The sequence below is a fragment of the Vulpes vulpes genome, chromosome 8, assembly GCF_048418805.1.
Source record: "Vulpes vulpes isolate BD-2025 chromosome 8, VulVul3, whole genome shotgun sequence".
Classification (NCBI taxonomy): Eukaryota; Metazoa; Chordata; class Mammalia; order Carnivora; family Canidae; genus Vulpes; species Vulpes vulpes.
Genome location: NC_132787.1, coordinates 9,045,309 through 9,069,266, shown reverse-complemented (window position 1 = coordinate 9,069,266; position 23,958 = coordinate 9,045,309). Strand labels below are relative to the sequence as shown.

Below are 23,958 nucleotides of genomic sequence, written 5' to 3'. Positions count from 1 at the left end.
CTGGATCACATGGTATTTCTATTTTTAATTTTTGAGGAACTTTTGTATTGTTTCCCACAATGGCCTTACACTAGGGTTCCTGTTTCTCTACATCGTCTCCAAAATTTGTTATTTTTTGTCTTTTTGAAGCCATTCTTACAGGTGTAAAGTTTTAATTTGCATTTCCCTGATGATTAGTGATATTGAAAATCTTTTTGTGTGTCTCTTTGTCATCCATATGTCTTTTGGAAAATATCTATTCATGTCCTTTGCCCATTTTGAGGGAAAGATTTCATTTATTTATTTGAGAGAGATTTTAGCATTATTTGTTGTAGTTCTTTGAAATATGCTGTTGGTATTTTGATAGGAATTGTATTCAATCTGTAGGGATTTAATTGCTTTGAGTAGTATAGACATTTTAACAATATTAATTCTTCCAATCCATGAGCATAGAATATCTTTCTATTTGTTTAGGTTATCTTCAATTTCTTGCATCAATGTTTTACACTTTTCAGAGTACAGGTCTTTCGCCTACCTAGTTAAATTTATTTACTTCTAGGTATTTTGTTATTTTTGGCACAATTGTAAGTGGAACTTTTTTTTAAATTTCCCTTCATTATTAGTGCAACAGACTTCTGTATATTAATATTGTATCCTCCAACTTTACTGAATTCATTAATTACTTCTAATACATTTTTTTTTTTGGTGGAGTCTTTAGGGCTTTCTATGTATAGTATCATGTCATCTGCAAATAGTGACAGTTTTGCCTCTCCCTTACCAATTTGGACCTTTTATTTCTTTTTCTCATCTGACTGCTGTGGCTAGGACTTCCAGTACTATCTTGAATAAAAATGGCAAGAGTGGACATCCTTGTGTTGTTCCTGATCTTAGAGGAAAAGCTTCCAGTTTTTCACCACTGAGTATGATGTTAGTTATAGGTTTCTCATGTATGGTCTTTATTATATTCAGGTATGTTCCCTCTACTACACCCACTCTGTTGAGATTTTTTATCATGAATGGATATTGAATTTTGTCAAATGCTTTTTCTGCATCTATTGAGATAATGTGATTTCTATCCTTCATTTTGTTGATGTGGTATGTCCTGTCAATTGATTTGCAATTATTGAATCATCCTTAACATTTCCAGAATAAAACCCACTTGATAATGGTGAATGATCCTTTTCAGGTATTGTTGAATTTGGTTTGCTAATATTTTGTTGAGGATTTTGTTCTATGTTCATTAGGGATGTTGGCCTATAGTTTTCTTTCTTTCTTTCTTTTCTTTTCCTTTTTTTTTTTTTTTTTTTTTTTTTTTTTTGGTAACGTTTGTTAAGAGAGTCATACTGGACTCAGAATGAATTTGGAAGGTTTCCTTCCTCTTTTATTTTTTGGAATAGATTTAAGAGAATATATATTACATCTTTGGTAGAGGGGCACCTGGGTGATTCAGTCAGTTAAATGCCCAACTCTTGATTTTAGCTGAGGTCTGATTTCAGGGTGGTGAGGTCAAGCCCTGCATCAGGTTCCATGCTAAGTGAGGAGTCTGCTTGAGGTTCTCTCCCTCTGACCCTCCACCCTCTAAAATAAATAAATAAATAAATCTTTAAAAAAAATGTTTGATAGAATGCAATTGTGAATCCATTCTGGACTTTTGCGTTTTAAGAGGTTTTGGATTGCCAATTCAATCTTGTTACTAGTTAGTAATTGCTGTCTTCAGATTTTTCTATTTCTTCCTGATTAACTTTCAGAATGTTTTATCTTGCTAGGAATGTATCCATTTCTTGTAGGTTGTCCAATTTGTTGGCATATAATTTTCTATAGTATTCTCTTATAATGCTTTGTATTTCTGTGGTGTTGGTTTTTACTTCTCTTTCCTTTCTGATTTTATTTATGTCCCTTCTCTTTCTTTTCTGAGGAGTTTGGCTAAAGGTTTATCAATTTTGTTGATTTTTCCAAAGACCAGCTCTTATTTCCATTGATCTTTTCTTGTTGTTATTTTTTTTAAATTTGTTTCATTTATCTTTGCTCGGGCCTTTGTTATTTCCTTCCTTCAACTAATCTTGGGCTTTGTTTGTTCTTTTTTTTTTTATTTTTTTTTAATTTTTTTTTTAATTTTTATTTATTTATGATAGTCACAGAGAGAGAGAGAGAGAGGCAGAGACACAGGCAGAGGGAGAAGCAGGCTCCATGCACCGGGAGCCTGACGTGGGATTCGATCCCGGGTCTCCAGGATCGCGCCCTGGGCCAAAGGCAGGCACCAAACCACTGCGCCACCCAGGGTTCCCTGTTTGTTCTTTTTTTATCTGGTTCTGTTAGGTGTCAGGTTAGTTAAATACTTGAGATTTTTCTTGTTTCTTGAGGCAAGCCTATATCACTATAAATGTCCCTCTTGAAACTGCTTTTGCTACATCTGAAAGATTTGGAACCACTGTGTTTCATTTTCGTTTGTCTTCATGAACTTTTTAATTTCCTCATTGACCCATTGGCTCTTTAAGTAGCATATTGTTTTGCCTCTGTGTGTTCTTTTCCAATTTTATTTTCTTTTGATTGATTTCTAGTTTCATACCATTGTGGTCAGAAAAGATGTGTGATATGATTTCAATCTCTTTAAATTTATTGAGACTTGTTTTGTGACCTAACATGTGTCTATCCCGGAGGACGTTCAATGTGCCCTTGAAAAGAATGTGCCTTCTGCTGTTTTTAAATGGTATGTTCTATATATATCTGTTAAGTTATCTGGTCTAATGTGTTGTTCAAAGCCCCTGTTTTCTTACTGAATTTCTGCCTGGATGACCTATTGATTGGTGTCAAAGTCCTCTACTATTATTTTATAACTGTCAATGTTTCATTTTATGTCTGTTTAATATTTGTTTTATGTATTTAACTGCTCCCATGTTGAGTACATAGTTATTTATAATTATTATACCCTTTTATTGTATTGACCCTTTTATCATTATGTAATACCAAGGGCACTTTTTAAAGATTCCAAATTGATAAGGCATTTTCATAGAGTGGGAGGGCAAACATCTTTTAAGGTCCTATATTTAAATCCTCATCTTGTTTGTACATATGCTCTTCGTTTTTGAGGCCTGTGCTCCTACATAAAGAGGAATATAGCATCAAATGACACAACCAACTTAGTAGAGTCTGATGGGCTTTATTCAAGGGAAAATGATTCATGGCTTGGGAGAGTACAGTGCCTTACAAACACTCTTCCCAAAGGATTTTGGGCAAGAGCAAGTTTTACAGAACATTAGAAGTGGCAATGCAGAAACAGACTATGAATGGCTTAGGTTGCATATCTGACCTTATTTGGAAAGATGGAGGAACGAGAAAATAAATATAGAGCCCAAAGTTTGCCTGGCATTGGGGACTGGCTGAACAATACAGGTGTAAACAATGTCCACTTACATGTGGATTTTTAAAGATAAATATAGTACTGTACTATAAACTGCATTTTCTCTTTCTTATGATTTTCTTAATATTTTATTTTATCTAGCTTACTTTGTTATAAGACCATAGTATGTAATTCATACAACATACAATCATGTTTATGTTTATGTCTATACAATCATGTCAATTGTTTATGTTACTGGATTAATAGTTATTGAGAAGCCAAAAGTTATACACAGATTTTCAATAGTGCAGGGGGCAGGGATCAGCACCCCTAAGCCCTTTGTTATTCAAGGGTCAACTGTACTGTGTTTCTGGTCAAGCAGAGCATTTACAGGAACACAGAAATTTGGTTTGCTGACATGGCAGCCCAGGCAGGGTGGCTTCATTTTAGAAATTTATCTCAGCAATAGCAAAGTGTTTAGAGGAACAGACCCTAGAGTCAGACTGCCCAGGTTTGAACCCTGACCCAATGGAAGAATTTGATGTTCATCATATAACTTAGTGATCAAATGGTAGGACAGTCTGTCAATGGATACCTCTTATTGTAATGCCACATGAAGAACACAGCATCTTCTATGACAGATTCTTGGCAAAAATGTTTATCTCTAATCTAATTAAGCCTATGACTTATGTCCAGTTAACAGGAAATACTAGACTTTGAAAAACAGTATTAGGGGAAAATAATCATCCACAGCTCTGCTGTTGTCTTGAAAAAGTCGAAGTCAAAGTCATAGGGAAAAAAGTCAGGGAATATAACCAATCACAGTATGTGAAATGCGATTGGGTGCTTCCATGAAAAACCCAATCATAGAGACACCTGGGTGGCTCAAGGGTTGAGTGTCTGCCTTTGGCTCAGGTTGTGATCCTGGAGTCCTGGGATTGAATCCCATATCGGATTCCCTGCAGGGAGCAGCTTCTCCCTCTGCCTATGTCTCTGCCTCTTTCTCTGTGTCTCTCATGAAAAAATAAATAAAATATTTTGAAAAAATAAAAAGAAAAACCCAACCATTAAAGACTCTGAGACTTGAATATGGAATAGGTTGGTATGGGGGAAATATTGTTAAATCTCTTCTGTGTGCATGTGTTATTTATGTAGGGATGATATGTTATGAGTTCTGCAACATTAACATGGTTCAATGAAATATAATCAGAAAGACAAACAGATAAATCAAATATAACACAATGTTCCCAATTGTTGAAGTTTGGATGGGTGTATAGGTGTCTGTTACATTATTTTTTTTAACTTTTCTATATGTTTAAATTCTTTCAAAATAAACATGGGGGGGGGGTCACAGCCTCCACAGCTCCTACCAATACATTTACCTATATAGCTGCATCAGTATCCAAATACTGTATTTTCACTACGGTTTGCATATAGAATATTTTATCCTGCTTTTCATAGCCATTATCTCCAGTTTATAAGAGCCCATCACTTTTATCTACCCAAGGACATCTCAACAGCAGTTTCCTCTTCTCTCTCCCACATAACCTCTATTGGCTCCACATACCTTTCTATCTACTTGTGCATTTATCTACTACCCTTTACACTATCTTCAATTCATTTCAATAAATATTTATTGAAAACCTATTTTGTGCTGGGAATGTTGTGGTGAACAAAAGACAAAAGCACTGCTTTCATGGAGCTTATCCTTTGGTTAATGAAGATAGATAATACGGTAAGTAAGTAAACAAATGATGTAGTATGTAAAAGGGAGTTAGGGAAGAAGGAGAAAATAAAGTAAGAAGGAAGTGGAGTACATGCGTAGAGGTGTCCAGGGTTGCTGACAACCTATGTGAAAGCTTGTACAGACAGAACCTTGAACCAAAGCATGAGGCTTGGCAGTAGGGCCTGAGGTAGATATCAGGCTTCATTTAACTCCCCTTGCCCAGGCACCTGTGTAAACATCTTGTACAATCATATGTGGTGCCTCTGAAGATTTTGCAATTTAAATAGGGTAGCTTTCAAAACACCTTAGATTTTCCTACGGTGCAAATGCGGGAGCTCCTGGTAGTTTGAACAAAGAATAATATGATCTGACTTACAGTTTAAAAACATCACTTTAGCTACTGTATTGAGTGAGAATGGACTATGGGGGGTCAAAGGTGGGAAGTAAGGAAATTAGAAAACTAATCCAAGTAAGAGAGGATGATGTCACAGATGAGATGTTAGGGGGGAAGGTGGTGTGGAGTGGTCCTAATTCTAAATATATTTCAACAGACATAAAAGGAGTAAATATAGACTGTACAAGAAAGAGAGGAGTCAAACGTGACTCCAGGCTTTGAGGACTGAGCAAACAGAAGGATGGAGTTTTGCTTTATCTGAGATGGAGAAGATTATTGATAGACCAGGGTTTGTTTGGGAGGAAGATCAGGAGATTGATTTTGGATGTTAAATTTTAGCTGCCTATTAGAATCCCAATAGAAATGAATATAGAATTCTAGAGTTAATAGGTTTCAAAGAATTTCAAGGCTCCTCAAAAGAGTTGTTGATAGTCATTTCTACCATTTCTTCATCCTTCATTCTCCTGTAAACCTGTGGTATAACAAGAAATATATCTGGTCTTTGTCCTTAGTTCCTGGTACAAACCTCCTTAAGCCCGTGGAATTTTCTGAGTGATAGGAGGCCCTTTGGGGTTTATGCTAATGCAGCGACTTAGGGTGTGCCCCTACCCTAGATAACCTCATGGAGCCGGCCATCAGAAAGACCAAGTGACTGGAACATTGAAACTTTCAGCCCCACCCACTGGTCCCTGAGATGAGGGTAGGAGGGTGCTGAAGATTAAGCTCTATAAATACTCTTAAACAAGACTCAGTGAACTTACAGGTGAACACAGGCACATTCTCGGAGGATGGTACACCCCAGTGCCGAGGGGACAGAAGCTCCTGTGCTCAGAAACTTTCTGGATCTTGCTCTCTTCATCCAGCTGTTCATCTGTACCCTTTATAAACTCCTTAATAATAAGCTGGTAAATGTAAGAAAATGTTTCCCTGATATCTGTGAGCTGCTCTAGCAAATTAATCAAACCTGAGTTGGGGGTTGTGGGAACCTTCAAGCTATAGCTAGTTGGTTGGAAGCACAGGTGACAACCAGGATTTGTGATTGGGGTCTGAAATGGGGGGATGGCATGGCTGTTTTGTGAGACTGAACTCTTAACCTGTGGGATCTGATGTTATCTCTGGTAGATAGTGTCAGAATTGTTGATTGTAGGACACCCAGTCAATGTCCACTGAGAACTGGAGAATTGCTTTGAGGTGTTGGAAAAAACACACAATTAAATTGATTAATAGACCATATGTTGTTGTGTTGATTCAGGTCATGTTAGGCTTTGATATTCATGTCAGGAAACCCATTCCAGAATTTTGTCCCCTATCACTCCCCTGAAACTGCTGATGTCACCTGTGACCTCCCACTGCTAAATCCCATGGCAAATTTTCTTCATATTCAAAGAAAGCTATTTTAGTTACAGGAAAATTTGAAATATTTACAAGGTCACAGTATCAGATTCATTTGACACAGGATATCATTTCCTCCTTTTTTTGAAAAAGTTTTTACTTTACACTTTCCTGTTCCTCATTTCTCACTGGACACTCCTTCCATTTCCATCTGCTTTACTGGTTTTTCCACATTTTCTCAATACAGATGTTGGAGGGCAGAGTCCTAAAGCGCAACTCTCAGACCCTATCTCTTTTGGGGGGATGGGGGGAAAGGAGAGAGAGAATCTTAAACAGGCTTCATGCCCAGCACATGGCCAGACATGGTGCTCGATCTCACGACCTGAAATCATGATCTGAGCCTAAATCAAGAGTCCAACACTTAACTGACAGAGCCACCCAGGTGCTCTTCAGACTCTAACTCTCTACATAGATTAACCTCCTAACCAATCCTAGCCCGTCTGAAGTCTATCTCCAGTACAGATCTCTCCTCCAAGCACCAGACACATGGCTGCTGGACATCTCCACATGAATATCTCATCTCAAATCTTATGGGACCAAAACCAAACTCCCCTATCCCCTTATTCTCCTGTAGTCTTACGCATCTCAAAAATAGCAACTCCAGTGACTATCATAAATAAATAAAAAATTAAAAAAAAAAATAGCAACTCCATTTTCCCAGTTTCTCAAAGTCTTGGAGTTCTCCTTGACTCCTTTTTTTCCACTCAGACTCATATCCAGTACCTCAGACACCCTTCAGATTGATTTCAAAACATACCTTAATCCACAACTACCAGTACCATTCTGGTTCAAGACCATTATCCCTTGCCTGAATTAAAGAACTAGTCTCTTAGCTGGCCTCCCTGATGTGACACTTGCTCTTCTACACACTAGTCTATTTTCCATAATGCACTCAGGAAGATCCTTTTAAAATATAAGTTAACTATGCCACCTGTTTAGTTAAAACTTTCCAAAGACTTTCCACATTATTCAAGGTCAAAACCCAAGTCCCTCTAAGGACTAAAAGTGGCTTGCAGCACTCCCCTTCCTCCCTCCCTCATCTCCTCCTCTGTCACTATGCCACGGTCACCACCATGGCCTCTGCTTTTCTTGAAGACATTAAGCATTCTTGTCCTCAAGGCTTTTGCACCTGCATTTCCTTCTTAAAACTCTGTTTCCTCAGGGATTTACATATTCTGTTCCCTCGCTTCCTTCAGACCTCTGCTAAAATGTCACCTTATCACAGAGTTTGCCCCCAACCATTCATTATAAGGTCCTTCTCCCAACCATCGTTCTCTCTGACTCTTGCCCTGCTGCATTTTTCTCACAGTGCTCTTCATTTCCTGACAGGTACTTACTTACTTGCCTCTATCCACTATGGTGGAAAGTCATGATGGCAGAGACATTATCTGTCTTCGTTTTTTGTCTTTATTATTGAATCTTCAACATCTAGGGAAGTGGCCAGCATATAGTTAGCTTGCAGTCACTAAGAATGAAGAATGACAGAAATAATGTAGCACAACAGCGGAGATATGTGGCAGCCAGCCTCCAAGATAGCTCCCAGTGACTCCTGACTCCGGTGTTCATGCTCTTGCACAAGTTCCTCCCATTAGGAGTAGAGCTGCCTGACCTGTATAACCAGTGGCAGAAATGACAAAGCATGACTTCCAAGGTTAGGTCATAAAAGATGTTATGGCTTCTACCTCACCCACTCTCTTGGATTAGTCATTGTCAGGGAAGACAGCATTGTGTCATGAGGATGTTCAAGTGGTCTACGGACAGGCTTGTGTAGGAAAGAAATGACGTACCTACTGACAAGCAGCACCACGTGAGGGTGAACTATCTTAGAAGAGCAGATCTCGAACCCAGTTAAGCTGTTAAGTGACTGCAGCTGTGACCAACCAGCTTTGACCAACATTGTGACTACAAAGGAGGACCTAGGCCAGAAGCTCTTGACTATCCTGCTCCCAAATTTCTGATCCACAGGAACTGTGTGAGAGGATATCCGTTTACTGGTGGGTAAGCTGCTGAATTTGGGTAATGTATTACCAAATGGTTGGTAATGACTTCCTTGCTGGTTTTCCTTGCAGATTTTGCATTTGCTTTCCCTTCTGCCTAAAACTCCATTCCTTCAGATAGTTTTGTGTCTTTATCTCTTACATCAGGCTTCTGCTAAAATGTCATGCTATGCAATTATGCAGTAATGCAGCAAGGGATTCAGGATGTGTTTGAGATATCCAGGAGATAGAACAATATTTAGCAACTGATTGTACGTGGAGGACACGAGACAGAGAGGAGGGAATCAAAATGATTCTCAAATTATTGGCTCGTGTAACTAGTTTGTACCATTCCCAAATTTAAGGAAAACAGGTTTGGGGCAGAGATTATAAATTTAGTGTTGGACCTGCTAAATTTGAAATGTCTAAGAAATAGCCAAGTGGAGATAGCCAGCATGCAAACATATATACCATTTGTAACATAGAAGAGCGATCTGGGCTGGAAATAAAGGTTATCAGGACCAACCTTACAATTTGCAGTGCCCAGTGCAAATGAAAATTTGCAGGGTTCCTTGTTCAAAGAGCCCATGAGGCCCACCAGCTGCCAGGTCTCCCTCGCACCAATTTGTAGGATTGATGGATCATGCCTTGGCTGCGGCTTGGGAAGTGGAGCCAGGTATCTCCCCTTCCCCATGGACTCTAGGCTCCAAACTCCTTTAAGGGGACTGCCTCTAAGAGATTGCAACTTCCATGTCTGGATGCCCTTACAAAAGGGCAAGAGGCTCATTCTCCCTGAGTCACCTACTGGGTGACAGCACTGTGGCATTGCTAATCTAGGGCAAGTCAGCTGCCATCATGCCATACCCCACAACACCACAGATGCATGCAGGATTTCTTGGTCCTAGCAGTTCTGGGTAGAGGAAAAAGGAAGGTGGGTAAGGCTGAGAAACTATCCCAGGGAGGCAGAGGCAGTGGGAGGCAGGACTATATGAAAACCAAGCACACTTCATTGTCTCATTGAACTCCATGTATTAAAAAAAAAAAAATCAAAGATAATATTATTAAGAATTTTAAGCCTGGGGGATCCCTGGGTGGCTCAGAGGTTTAGTGCCTGCCTTCGGCCCAGGGCATGATCCTGGAATCCCAGTATTGAGTCCCGCATCGGGCTCCCTGCATGGAGCCTGCTTCTCCCTCTGCCTGTGTCTCTGCCTCTCTCTCTCTCTCTCTCTCTCTCTCTGTGTCTCTCATGCATAAATAAATAAATAAATAAATAAATACATCTTTAAAAAGGAAGAGAGAGAGAAAAGAAAGAAAGAAAGGAAGAAAGAAAGAAAGGAAGAAAGAAAGAAAGAAAGAAAGAAAGAAAGAAAGAAAGAAAGAATGAATTTCAAACCTGTAAAGGCACCTGGGTGGCTCAGTTGGTTAACCATATGTCTTCAACTCAGGTCATGATCCCGGGGTCCTTGGTTAGAGCCCTGGGTCAGGTTCCCTGCTTATCAGGGAGTCTGCTTCTCCCTCTCCTTCTGCCTCTCCCCTCAAATCATTCTCTCCATCTAAAATTAATAAATAAAATCTTAACAAACAAACAAACAAAAAAAGAATTTCAAGACTGCAACTACAGAACATTAAGACTCCCAGGCATTAAGTCCTTCTGAGTGCAGGGCCCTCTGTAAATCAACTGTTCATATGCTCATGAAACTGGCCCTGGTTGGAATAGACAGTAAAGTTATAAAACTGAGTAAGTTCTAAAAGGAAAGATGAGAAGAAAAGGGACAGGATCAAAACCAGAGACGCACAATATTTAAGGGATGGGTAGAGAAAGGGCATCCTATGCCTAGGTGAAGGTTGTTATGAATCAGAAGGCCAATAAAGGAGAAAATACTTGGTCTACCCCTGCCAACTTGGAAAAGCTTTGCAAATTCAATAACCTGGCCACATATTATTAGGCACATTTTATTTCAGTAATTATTCATGATAGATGACAATTTTTTAGGGTCAAGGATGTGGATCTTACATAGGCCTATGACCTTGATTACATTTGAAGTGTATAATACTCAGTTGGAAAAAAATATTGCATGAGAGAAGCTACAGGAAATAAAATAGATTGAATGAAATAATAGAATTTACTGATGATAGACTCACAGGTAACCTAAGTAAATAATTCATTTCCCTTCCAGCAATAGTTATTTTCCATATAAGGCCAGCAATGTCTCTGCAACATTTATCAAGCAACAAAAGTGTAAACTCTAAAATGTACAAAGAATTTCAAATGACTCATGGAAACCTGTTACAAAATCAACCACAAGAGTTTTCTAACTACTAATTAACTTTGAGCAAAGTCAGGCCATAAAAACTAGGCCATTTGGTGAGAAAACTGGCAGAAAGTTGATGACACTTTGAGAGCTTAGAATTGGGGGGGGGGGGTGTGATTTTTTTTTTTAAACAGATTCAGAAATGTCTCTGGAGGTGGTTTATAAAACGGCCAAGAGCCCAGATTTTAAATGCTTGGGTTTGAACCCCAGCTCTGCCACTTACATCCTAGGTGTGATTTTGGATTAATTATTTAATCATCCTGTGTCTGAGTAAAAGAGTGGTAATAGTTGCCAGAGTGGTAATGAGGATTACATGACTGAATGTAAAGCATTTAGAACTGTGCCTAGCACATAAAAATCACTATGTACACATTTATTAAATGAAAATTGTGATAACTGATCATGTCACTAAAACGTCTCTGGAATTTCTAATTTAGTAAGTCCTATGAGCTTTGGGGGAGAGTTCACTGAGAGAAAACAATCTTTTTTTCCCCTCCTTATTTTTTTTCTTCTTTATTCTCCTATCTCCCTCTGCCCATCCTATATTGTTTCCTCTTTATATTAAACACATTTCTCTCTGGACACCTGGGTGGCTCAGTCAGTTAAGCATCCCACTCTTGATCTCAGTTCCGGCCTTGATCTCAGGGTTGTGAGTTCAAGCACTAAGTGTGGAGCCTATTTAAAAGAAAGAAAATTCTCTCTATTCTTTAAGATACTGGATATTTTCTTAAAAGTAACTTCCACATGTCTAATGATGCATATTCATGGTTGTTTTCTCACTTATGATTGGTCTCAATGTTTTCTTTTTTTCATACAGAAACTCAAAAAACAAGAATATGTGCTTCAGGATTTTTATTCCCTTAATGCCAACAGTTCTTAGTCATGCCGCTTCGAAGAATGAAGAAGTAGACCAAACGAAGAGCAGTGGGCAGCAAGGTAAAGTTTATTGAACAATAATAGTACAAAGGACCCAGGGATGGAGGGGACCCGAGAAGGTTGCCCTTTTGGTGTTCACATTTAGGGGTTTTTATAAGTTCTTTGGAGGAACTATTTTGAGCATCCTCAGTGTGGGTCCCTGTGGACTGGTGGCTAACGTGTCACAATCAGGGCTTTGATCATGCACCTGTCTACCTGTTGGGTTATTGTTGCTGGTCTCTTGCGCTCACATCCGGAGACGACCCGCTTCAACTTGTGATACTGACAACTGTTTTACAGTTAATTGTTCTGTTTTAGGATGTTTTGTAAAAGTCACTTTTGCAGAGGCGGCTAGACAGGATGCTATTGTGGTCTTGTCTAAGCTGTAAAACAGGATGCTAGTGCGATTTGGTCTTGGCTATCTGGGCTTTTTTGCTTTCTTGCTGGGGACCCTGGGCCTGACTACCTGGGTGTCCAATTAACCTCTAACATACAGGAGAGTAAAATGCACAGGCAATTTAGTGTCATCATAATAATTCTGCTACGTTAATGGAAAAAACATAAAAAAAGTTTCGATGGCAAGTGTAGGACAATGACTCTAACAAGGATTTCAAACATACCGTCTGGCCCTTTCCGGGAGTCCAAATGGACCCATCCATCACCAGCTTCTCTGAACACAGCTCTGCAGACACCCCATCCCGGAATCCTGCAGTTCACGTGCCTGCAAAGTAGAAATCCCTTTGCATGTGTCCTATGGCTCTTTTTAAGTCTCCGGGAATGCATTCTTTTATACTCTGCCTCAATTTTATTTTAGTCCTTTCCCTGCGGCCTCGGGTTAGTAATAGTCTTTCACGCTGCATTACAGCAGAGTTTCCCTCAAACCCCAGCGTCGTTCTTTGGCTTCTTTTGCATTTTTGACGCGGAGAGGACTAAGCCTCCGGGGTCCAAAGGGACTGCGCGCTCCAGGTCCTCCTGCGACCACACCCTGCCTGTGCTGGTGCAGGCGGGGGTAGAGGGCGCTTCTCTCGCCTCCTAACCTCTCTTTATGCGGAAATCCTCCTGCCTTTTGTGAACACGTTGCTCTACATCTCCCTCTTTTCTCTTCTGTGGCTTATGATCTACGAGTTTTGCCTCTTTTCTCTGTGCCCCCCGCCCCCCCCCCCCCCCCAGAGGACACGTCCCCTTACTTTGGAGTCAGAGTAATTGATGCTTGAAGATCCTGCACTGGCTCCACGTAGCCTGGCCCGCAGGGTCCCCGGCCCGAGCCGCAGTGACACGGGTCAAGGGCAGCAAGCCCCGGTCGGCCAAGGCTGACCTTAGAGAGCTGCCCCGCTCGCAGGCAGGCTCGGGGAGCCCCGTCCACTGCCCCGCCCCCGCCCCCACCCCGCGGGCCCTCGCCGCCTCCTCCCCGAGGTCCCGGGCTTGCAGAGCGCCAACGTCAACGGCTCCGGCTCCGTCCCGACTTCCTTCTGGGAGCCCAAGGAGCCCGGGGGAAGTTTGATCATTCCGCAGCGAGCCCGGCTCGCTCACTGGGCATGCTCAGTGGCCGGCCCCGCGCGGCTGGCGAGAGGCTGGGCTCGGGCGCAGGGCTCGCAGGGCTCGCAGGGCTCGCAGGGCTCGGCTCCCGGCAGTGCGGGCCGCCCCCGCCGCCCCCGCCGCCCGCCCCGCGCGCCCCGCGCGCCCCGCCCGCCCCGCGCGCACGCAGGGCCCCGTGGCAGCGCGGTGGGGCCGGAGCCCGGGAGCCCCCAACTTCGCGCCAAGTTCGGAGCCGCCTTTTGGGGGAGCCATGCAAATGATGACCAGGGACGTCCTGCTAGGAATGGAGGAGGAGGAGGACGACGACGACGGGGATATCGGTGAGCGGGGGCTTCCCCGGCGCGGCCCGGCGGCCGGACAAGTTGGGGACTGCGCGGGGGCGCGGCGCCCGGGGGCTCGCAGAGGCGCGGGAGGACCGGCGGGGGGAGCAGCGGGGGAGCAGCGGGGGAGCAGCGGGGGGAGCAGCGAGGGGAGCAGTGGAGGAGCAGCGAGGGGAGCAGTGGAGGAGCAGCGAGGGGAGCAGTGGAGGAGCACCCTGCGGAGCAGCGGGGGGAGAAGTGAGAAGTGGAGGAGCAGCGGGGGGAGCAGCGGAGGAGTAACGGGGGCAGCATTGGAGGAGCAGCGAGGGGAGCAGTGGGGGAGCAGCGAGGGGAGCCGTGGAGGAGCAGCCTGGGGAGCAGCGGGGGGAGCAGCGGAGGAGTAGCGGGGGCAGCATTGGAGGAGCAACGTGGGGAGCAGTGGGGGGAGCACCAGGGGGAGCACTGGAGGGAGCAGCGGAGGGAGCAGCGGGGGCAGCATTGGAGGAGCAGCGTGGGGAGCAGTGGGGGGAAGCAGCGTGGGGAGAAGTGGAGGAGCAGCGGAGGAGCAGCGGGAGGAGCAGCGGGAGGAGCAGCGGGGGAGCAGCGGGAGGAGCAGCGGGGGAGCAGCGGGGGAGCAGCGGAGGGAGCCCGCGTCGCCGTCCCGGGGCCGCGGTGCATTCAGCTGCGGGCGGGGTGGGGCGCCCCCGGGAAGGCCGGGGAGGGGGTGAGGATGGGATGGGGTGGGGGTGGGGGGCGCCGGGGCGGGCGGCGGGCGCGGCCCCTGAGCGGCGGAGCGCGTACGGGTGGGACCTTGGCGCCGGGGCAGCAACTTCGGGGTCACTCCCTGCCCCCCGCACCTGCGCTGGGGCTTGCGGAGAGCGGCGCGGGGCGGGGGCCGGGGCGCGGGCTGCGCGGCCCACCTGTGCCCGCGGCCCACCTGTGCCCGCCTTAAAGCGAAAGCTGGGAGCGGCGCGGGAGGCGGGTGGGGCCCCCGGGAACGGATTTGCGGCCGCGGGGGGCGGCCGGGGAGGCTTCCTTCAGCCGCAGAGCCCGCGGGGGAAGTGATTGGAGGAGGAAGCCCTAGTTGGGGCGGATCTCGGGACACTTCCTCCGAGGGCGAGGGCCGGAGCTGGGGGGGGGGGGGGGCGGTGCAGGCCTGGGGGGCAGGGGGGTGCAGGCCTGGGGGGCAGGCCTGGGGGTTGTCATTTCTAGTTAGAGTTTAAAATGTGCAGGGGTTGTAGACGGAGCGAAGGGAGAACTGCTTAATGGGGATGGGGGTGGCGGGAGGAAAACAATTGGGGCCAGCGAGTGAGCACACGCGGGGCCTCCAGAACCTGGCAGCTACATTAACGAGCTGCTCTGTTCAGCAGCTCTGGAGCCTCCCTCTTGCTCCCAGGCTCAGTTTAAAACATAACAGTTCTTGCTCATGTCCTAAAGCCCCCCCCCCCCCTTATTTTTCTTGAATGACTTTAGAAGTCCCTTAATTTTAGGAGCTAGATGTGGCTTTTCTTTTCTTTTATTCATTCATTCATTCATTCATTCATTTATAGATGTGGTTTTTCTTTTCTTCATTCATTCATTCATTCATTCATTCATTCATTCATAGATGTGGTTTTCCTTTATCATTTTTCCCCCCGGCCGGATTGAGATACAGTTTACATGTAACATTTGTACAACCCGCTGAGGGTTGCAAAATGATTCTATGTATATTCTATGCAAAAATCTTCCATGTTGCAAAATGATTACCTCCGTAGCTTTAACCAGCGCCTCCGTGACCTCATGATTACCGTTTCCTTTTTTGTGGTGAGAACATTTTAAGGCCCACCATGTTAGCGACTTTCCAGTACAGGATACAGTATTAATGATAATAATCACTATGCTGTACTTCAGATCCCCAGAACTTGGCCTTACAACTGGAAGTTTGTGCCTTTTGACCAGCATCCCCTCCTCCCCTCCTCATCCTGCTGTTTCTAGGAGTTCAGCTTTTTGTAGATTTCACCTGGAAGTGACACACAGTAATTGTCTTTGTCAGGCTTCTTTCACTTAGCGTGATGTCCTTCAGGTTCCACCCATGTTGTCCCAAACAGCGGGATTTCCCTCATTCTCATGGCTGACTAATATCCCATTGCCCACATGCAAGGAAGGAGGAGGGTGATGGTGATGATGCTGGTGATGATTTTATATATATATGCACACACACACACACACACACACACACTACATCTTCCTTATCCATTCCTCTATACTTAGACAATTTTTTTTAAAGGAAAGAATAATAGGATCAAATATGCGTTAGGATAGATCTTCCTGGCAGCATGTTGGAAAATGGATTGGAGTGGGAAGGAGGTAGAGGTAGACTTTTCTAGTAGTCAGGTTTGGAAATGCCTGCAGTGGTCATGGGAATAGAGAAGAGTGGTCTGAAAATTTAGGAAAGAGGTGACATCACTGAGGCCTCAAAGACCCACCGCTTCCAGCAAACAAGGTGACTCTTGGACTTGAGCTGAATAATTAGGTGGAAAGTGATGGCAGGTGTGCAGGAGGGACACTTTTCTATCATTCCAAAAAATCTTACACTTTTCTCCTCTGCTTTAGTTCAGACCATTTCCCTTCCTTAGTAATACCAGACTTGGCTCCTCTGTTTCTCAGTGGCTCACTCTCCTTCCAAGCCTGCCAGGAACCTAGAAAGCTATTACTGATCCTTATGGCCCAAAGTGCCCACCAATAAATTGTCACACCCCTTATTTTTCTGTTCTACACAATTAGCATTCACTTTGTATTTTGTCTTTGTTGTTGATTATCTTTATACCCACAACTAGAGTGTAAATTTCTTGGGCACTGGGACTAGACCACTTGGGTCTTCGAGAGATTATACAAAATATCCCAAACTTTGTAGACATTCACTGTTATAATTTTTTTTTAAAGTTTTCTTCCTCACCCTTCCTCTAACATGTAAGTTCCCTGAAGGCAGGTGTCTTGCATGCTTTGTGTTCTATGCCCCTCATGCCTAGAATGGTGCTTGCTATTCAGTAGAAGCCAAGCAAATCATTGTTGAAAGGCTCATTGTAAGTGAATTGCTCCTTTTAGTTTGATTAGCTTTATGCTCAGTGGTTTTATGGTCCTAGTAGAATTCTTTTATATGGCACTGTGAGATGACCTGTTATCTGTTGATTGTACATAGTTTATCAGGTACTCTGCTAGGTTGCGGGGTCCTTGACCTCTCTTACCTCACTATCTAGGAAGGAGGCAGATACACAAATAGATAATTGTAGTAGTCTGTGATTAATGCTGTAATCAAGATGTGCACCAGGATCAGTGGTGGTACCAAGGAGAAAGCCAGGCATCTTGCTGAGGGGATTCTTCAGACGCAGTGCCTGAAGCAGCCCTGGGAAGGATGAGACATAGACCAGGGGGAGGGCTAGGACAACGATGTGTCTTGAGCATTCCTAAATGTGACTTCTCAAAAAAAAAAAAAAAAACCAAAAAAAAAAACCCCCCAAAAAAACCCAAAACTTTATGCTGTCCTTATTTGCGGTGGCACGAGGGAGATAGTCTGTACCAGGAGAATGACAGTTAAAAAAAAAAACAACAAATAACTATCCTTAAAGCTTTTCTCTTTGAGTATAGTTTTGCCCTTTTTAAAAGAAACCTGTTCTTTTCAGTTCAAATCTCCAGTCACTGTCTTCTATGTTTTAACTTTCAAGTCAAAGAATTGCTTTCTAAAATGTTTGCCATCTCCTCTTGTAATTCCCATTGTTCTTTAAATCTGGCACAAACAGCTCTAAAAAAGTTCCACACACACACCCCTTTCTTTTTTTTTCTCAAGAGGTTGCAATAGTCACACATGTTGATTGCTCTACCTTTTTTTTTTCTTTCAGAAACCAGTAACTTTAGACCAAAAGCTCCTGGGAAGGTTTCTGTCAGAGATACTATTTTATTTTATTTTTTAATTTTATTTTTTATTTATTTATGATAGTCACAGAGAGAGAGAGAGAGGGAGAGGCAGAGACACAGGCAGAGGGAGAAGCAGGCTCCATGCACCGGGAGCCCGACGTGGGATTCAATCCCAGGTCTCCAGGATCACGCCCTGGGCCAAAGGCAGGCGCCAAACCGCTGCGCCACCCAGGGATCCCCCAGAGATACTATTTTAAATTCCAACATTCTGGAAGGGAGATTATACTACATTATTTAAAAATCCCATAGTCTAGCCTTAAGTTGAAAGGTGGTCTTCAACTTTCAAGGTGGTACCCATAGCAGGTTAGATTAAACTGATTACGTTTTAATAAAAGTTTCCACTCTAGCTAATACTTTAGGTTTTCATCTGTTATCATATTTATCAGTTTGTGTTTGGTATTGTAGCTGATTCAATATATCTTAAGGAAGAGGTTATATAGTCACAGAGAGAGGAGTGCTGCTATCTTACTCACCTTTGTACACTGAGCCTGCATATCACAATGCTTTTCACATAGTAGATACTGAACAAACACTTGCTAAGGGACTGTTTTTTAGATTTTAATGGAAGCTTTGTATGCCTAAGATTAAAGCTTGATTGCTTCTGTGATACAATGTAGTCAGGGCTTGGTCTGTGCAAAAATTACCAGTTTTAGACCAGAAAAAGAATCATTTCCAATTACCTTCAACCAAGGAAATGTACTTCTTGCCTGATTGGTAACTCCTATGTAAAGATAGAGATGGTGAGAATTTAATACAATCAGCTGATTGTCTTAAGTCATTATCATCATGGTTATTACGGCTTTTCCTTTAGTTTTGCCTTGCTTTATAATACTGCAACTAAAATTAATTAGAATCCCAGTTTAGAGGATACTAGATGAAAATGTCGACCATGGGATAGTGTCTGGATATGTACTGAAGAGCAATTCAGATACTCCTCAGCCAAAACATCAGATGGAACGTGTGCATGGAAGACAAGTTAAAGGGTTAATAGGCAACTTTCTCTGCTGTGGTATTTATTACTGCCCTGGCTACATGTCTGAATGCTAACTGAAAGAACTTGCTGCAGTAAGTTATTCAGTAGCTAAAAATACGAATGAAAGAAAATATATTCTTTTGTGAAGTCCAGATGTGGCTTTTATCGTTAATGCTTTTAATCTAGGACATTGAAACTCTACTATTTCCCACATTATTTAAAAATACAAATACTTGAAATTGAGGGGAAAAAGGATATTGATCTTTAAAATTATCTTTTTTAAAACCTTAATTTTAACTTTGGCAGACCTTTAGCCATAGGTCAGTCATGCAAGTAGATGTTCTTTCACAAAGCACAATTATGCAGATTATAGGCTTGTTTATAAAGCTTGGTGTATATAAACTAAGAAACTAAGATTGTGTTTACATAATTGAATTTTTTATAATTTCTCCAGACAGTCTATCTAGATTATTTGAAAAATAATCTTTGGCTTGGTACAGAGAAAATGATGGCTAAATTTTTCTTGGGGCATCACGTAGACACAGCTTTAAGCATTTTTTTTTCTTGATTTGTGCTTAGTTTTTAATAGAAATTATTCCCTGCTAAAGTCTAAACAAACATTATACTCTTCTCACATGTAACCTCAGACCTTTAACATTATTTTAAAAGTTTGTTTATATAATGATCTGAAACAACTGCATTCATTTGTTTTGTAGCATTTTATTTCTTTCTGCTGTTACTTATTAAATAAACAAGCCCTGGGTTCCTCATTTGTGTAAAAGATAAGATCCCCTTTCTAAAAAAAAAAAAAGAAAAACAAAACCCTTAGAAACAATGATACACTAAAGGAAGAGTATAAATTCATGGATCATAGATACTAAGGGTTAAAGAGAGAGGGTGGTAAGTGAATCCCTGGAGAGGGGGATGGGGAGGAGGGACTAAGTGAAGGCCACATTGATGTGGAGCAGGGAGGAGGGAGAGGAATGACTGGCAGTCAGAAGACCTGAGTTTGGGTTGGCTTTGCCACTTAGAATCTATTACCTGAGGCAAGTTTCTTGGCTTCTCTGAGCCTGTTTCTTCAGCCTGATGGGGTTGCTAGGAGGATGCCAGGTGTATGTCCAGCGCTGGGTGTGGGGCCTTTCACTCACCCTCCACAACTGGCAGTTACAAGGTCACCATCATAATGAATTCATGTATTTCACTGCTAACTTTCTTCATTTCTTTAAAAGATCTCACCTCATTTTATTTTAATTCCAGTGTAAGAAATGGCTACTCAGCCTCAGAGATCCCTAAATTCTGTCCCCTTAAACATTGCTGTTTTGTGTGGCCCTTGTCACATCATGTGTGCAGGAGCTGCCCACTAAGTGTCAGGTTAAGGATGACCATGACGGGGGCTCTGCTGCAGACACATGTGTTTAAAGATAAAGGAGTCAAAGAATAGCATGTGGTTTCTGCAAAGAGATAATTATTGTGAGCTTTTTTTTTCTTCTTCTTCTTCTTCTTCTCTGTCTCTCTCTCTCTCTTTCTCTCTTTCTCTCTCTCAGATCTTCAGACTGACTGACAATGTTTTCCAAATTCCAGGAAACCTATTTTAGGAGGAATCTCTTTCAGGGAATCTTAGCAAAAGATCCTAAGGGCTGACACCTAGGAGGCTCCCCGTAAATTGCTCATACATGTAGAGATTATTTTTCCATCAGTCGTACCTGTAGCTTATCCCATTGTCTCAATTGCTGTCAGGCAGTTTCTAGCCAAAGTATTTGTGCTCCTGTGTGTCATCAGATAATTGTATGTACAAGAAGTGAGGAAGGAGACATTTAAGAAGTACATAGGTTTTGGGGACACCTGGGTGGCTCAGTGGTTGAACACCTGCCCTTGGCCCAGAGCATGATCCTGGAGTCCCAGGATCTAGTCCCACATCAGGCTCCTTGCAGGGAGCTTGCTTCTCTCTCTCTGCCTATGTCTCTGCCTCTCTCTCTCTCTGTGTCTCTCATGAATAAATAAAATCTTAAAAAAAAAAAAGAAGTAAATAGGTTTTATTACCAATTGAATATCATAGGAGAACAGAGGAGGGGAAGATCAGTGATGAGATTCTCAGTGTTCAGGGTTCTCCATGATTCAACTCTTACTACTGAAGTTGGAAACGTGGAGAATTGTTCAGAGATATTTGCCATTCAGCAGAAGGGAGGGCAGTCAGGTGGTACATGGTGGGCATGATTGTTGACCTGATGTTAAAAACCCATTTGACTTTACATCTTTCCCATCGCCCCCTTTCCAGTTCTTGACCATGCTGTGTGCAGTTTTGGCTCTTCATTCTCTAAATGTCCTCAGAATTGGAAATGACCCGGTGTCTCTCAGAGAGGACCTTCTTGGCCACCTTGTTATGCTGGCACACCCAAACTCCGTTCTCAGAGGGCTCTGGGGATGCCTTGTGACTCTACATCTCTGTGGGTCTGATGGGAAAGAGAAGAGGCCTGGCCTCAGCTCCCCTGTCTGAGGGACCCATCCTCTCCCCTCAAAGCCCTCCATGAGTGTGGGTATTAGGGACCAGGTGAAAGTGCTCTTTTCTTGAGGTTTGGATCTGTAGGCGAAAACCTGAATTTGATTAGAAGTACTTCTACTGGAGATGAAAAGAAAAGGATGACTTTTCCCCTTGTTGAAAGCTGATTTCCGCCATCTGTTGTAGATAACGCCACCTTACCTTGGCCAGAGATATGGACTGGCATCTTGTACTGTGGCTGTCCATGGTGAGGAAGAGATGGGTCTCTCCGTTGGCCTGTGGGTCCTTTCTATTTACCCCCCATTGGCTCCTTTTCCTGCTCCTCAGAGTTCTTTATCTGACCTCTGTCCCATTGCTCTCCTCAGACAAATTGCCTGGCTCTGCCCAGAGATAGAGACGACCACTGCTTACACTTCAGTTTTAGACAGATGTGATTCAAATTCTAGCCCAGACATTCACTAGCCGTGTGACCTTGAGTCATTAACAGCTTTCCCCTCCTCTCTAAAAATGGAGTTGATATTAGAACCTACTTCAAGGGTGACTCTATCAAAATGATGTAATTTAAAAAAAAAATCTTACTTGGCAGAGTTGTGGTAACTGATGAGCCAAAAGCCCTCCATAATTAGAAGCTAATGTTGTTAATATTATGGGTAGCAATTTTTACCTATATCTCAACCCAGATTTACCTCTTCTGTTTTTCACTGGAGGTTTTATTTTTCCCCCAAGACTGTACCTTCCATTTATATAGCTCATTGTTTGTCTTTGCCTTTTTCATTAAACTATGAGCATCTTGAGAACTGTCACCTCACTGAGCAGCATAGTGCTTGGCACATGATAGAGGATCAATAAATTCTTATTGAATGAGTAAATGGATGAAAGACTTTGATTATCAAAGGATTATGGTAGATTGAAAAGATAGGCCTTTGCATAAAGACCAACCCTTGGGCAGGTTTTTATAACTTTGGAGCCTTGGCTTCCGTATCAGAAAAATGTCATAGAGGTAATATAGAAAGGGTAATGATACTTTATAGAATTGTTATAAGGCTTAATAATATATAAAAGGACAAGGGACAGTTCCTGGCACATAATAGACCAACAAATAATGGAGTCATTTGTAAAGCAACCAAAAGTGGAGAAATACACAGTGACTAGTGTAACTTAAGTTAGATTTTCCAGTAGATACATTTCACAACAGTATCATCCCTTTGAATATATATAATTTTAGTAAGAAAGGTAAGAGAATATACTATAAAGATTCATAATGAAATTTAAATGATACTTTGATAGCTTTTACACTAAAGAAATGCAGAAGAAATAAGAGCATTTCTTAATCTAGCAACTTTAAGATTTTAAAAGTATCTCGAATTAGAATCTAAAGAGTAGGGATCCCTGGGTGGCTCAGCAGTTTAGCTCCTGCCTTTGGCCCAGGGCGCAATCCTGGAGTCCCGGGAACGAGTACCGCATCGGGCTCCCTGCATGGAGCCTGCTTCTCCCTCTGCCTGTGTCTCTGCCTCTCTCTCTCTCTGTCTATCATGAATAAATAAATAAATCTTAAAAAAAAAGAATTAAAAAAAAAGGATCTAAAGAGTAGTGTTCTTAATATTGATCCTGTGAAATTTTAATAAGGTAAACATTTAAGGAAATATGCATTTTTATTTATTTTAGAGAGAGTGGGAGTGCATGTGTGCTAATGGGAGGAGGGACGGGGTGGGGGGAGAGAGAGAGAGAGAGAGAAGCAGACAAGGGGCTCAATCCCATAACGCTGAGATCATGACCCGATCTGAAATCAAGAGTCTGATGCTTAACCAACTGAGCCACCCAGGCGCTCCTAAAATATGCGGTTTTAAAATAAATATATAGTATTTACTTATCATTTGAATAGTCAGTTATTTTATTTTATTTTATTTTCAGGAAGAAAGCTTTTATTTTTATTTATTTATTTATTTATTTTATTTATGATAGTTACACACAGAGAGAGGCAGAGACACAGGCAGAGGGAGAAGCAGGCTCCATGCACCGGAGCCCGACGGATTCGATCCCAGGTCTCCAGGATTGCGCCCTGGGCCAAAGGCAGGCCACCCAGGGATCCCGTCAGTTATTTTAAATAGAAAAATTCTGAAATGTCTCATTTGCCCACAGGGCTAAAATTTCTCTTTATTAAGTATTATTGAAAAGTTTGAAGTCTAATAAAACCTGTTAAAAGACATGAATATGGGGACACCTGGGTGGCTCAGTGGTTGAGTGTCTGCCTTTGGCTCAGGCTGTGATCCTGGAGTCCTGGCACCGAGTCCTGCATTGGGCTCCCCGCATGGAGCCTGCCTCTTCCTCTGCCTATGTCTCTGCATCTCTCTCTCTCTCTCTCTGTGTCTCTCATGAATAAACAAAATCCTTAAAAAATATTTTAAAAAGACTTAAAAAAAAGACATGAATATGATACAGAGCAAGATAATAAAACTGAAGATGAGCACACAAATCATTACCTTTATGGTTTGAATTGTTTTGAATTTAGTGATATAAAAAATAAAACAATCTCTACCTAATTTACAAAATAGGTGTATGAAATGATATCTTTCCTTTTGTGTGTTTGAAGTTTGGGAGTGATATGCCTATACCCAGCTGCTAGAACTTAAACAACCCCCCCTCCCGCCCCCCAGCAGCATCAACCCTAAGA

At 42.5% G+C, this 23,958-nt stretch overlaps 1 protein-coding gene and 1 long non-coding RNA gene across 3 annotated transcripts in view; one reads left to right on the top strand and one right to left on the bottom strand.

Annotated features, from left to right (window-relative positions):
- Positions 1 to 10,221: 10,221 nt before the first annotated feature.
- On the bottom strand, positions 10,222 to 13,352 carry LOC140599884 (uncharacterized). The gene is made up of 3 exons (XR_012002885.1): positions 13,219 to 13,352; positions 12,652 to 12,752; positions 10,222 to 10,357 (listed from the first exon to the last, which is right to left on the bottom strand). It is a non-coding gene; the product is annotated as an uncharacterized lncRNA (long non-coding RNA).
- A 199-nt stretch (positions 13,353 to 13,551) lies between these two features.
- Positions 13,552 to 23,958, top strand: part of ANO6 (anoctamin 6) — a 184,795-nt gene continuing 174,388 nt past the window's right edge. Inside the window, exon 1 of one of the 2 annotated variants that reach the window (XM_072765493.1) lies at positions 13,552 to 13,887. In XM_072765493.1, coding sequence (XP_072621594.1) covers positions 13,818 to 13,887 — 70 coding nt within the window. In that variant the 5' untranslated portion in view covers positions 13,552 to 13,817. The remainder of the gene's footprint in view (positions 13,888 to 23,958) is intronic. The other variant, XM_072765492.1, reaches the window with a different exon arrangement.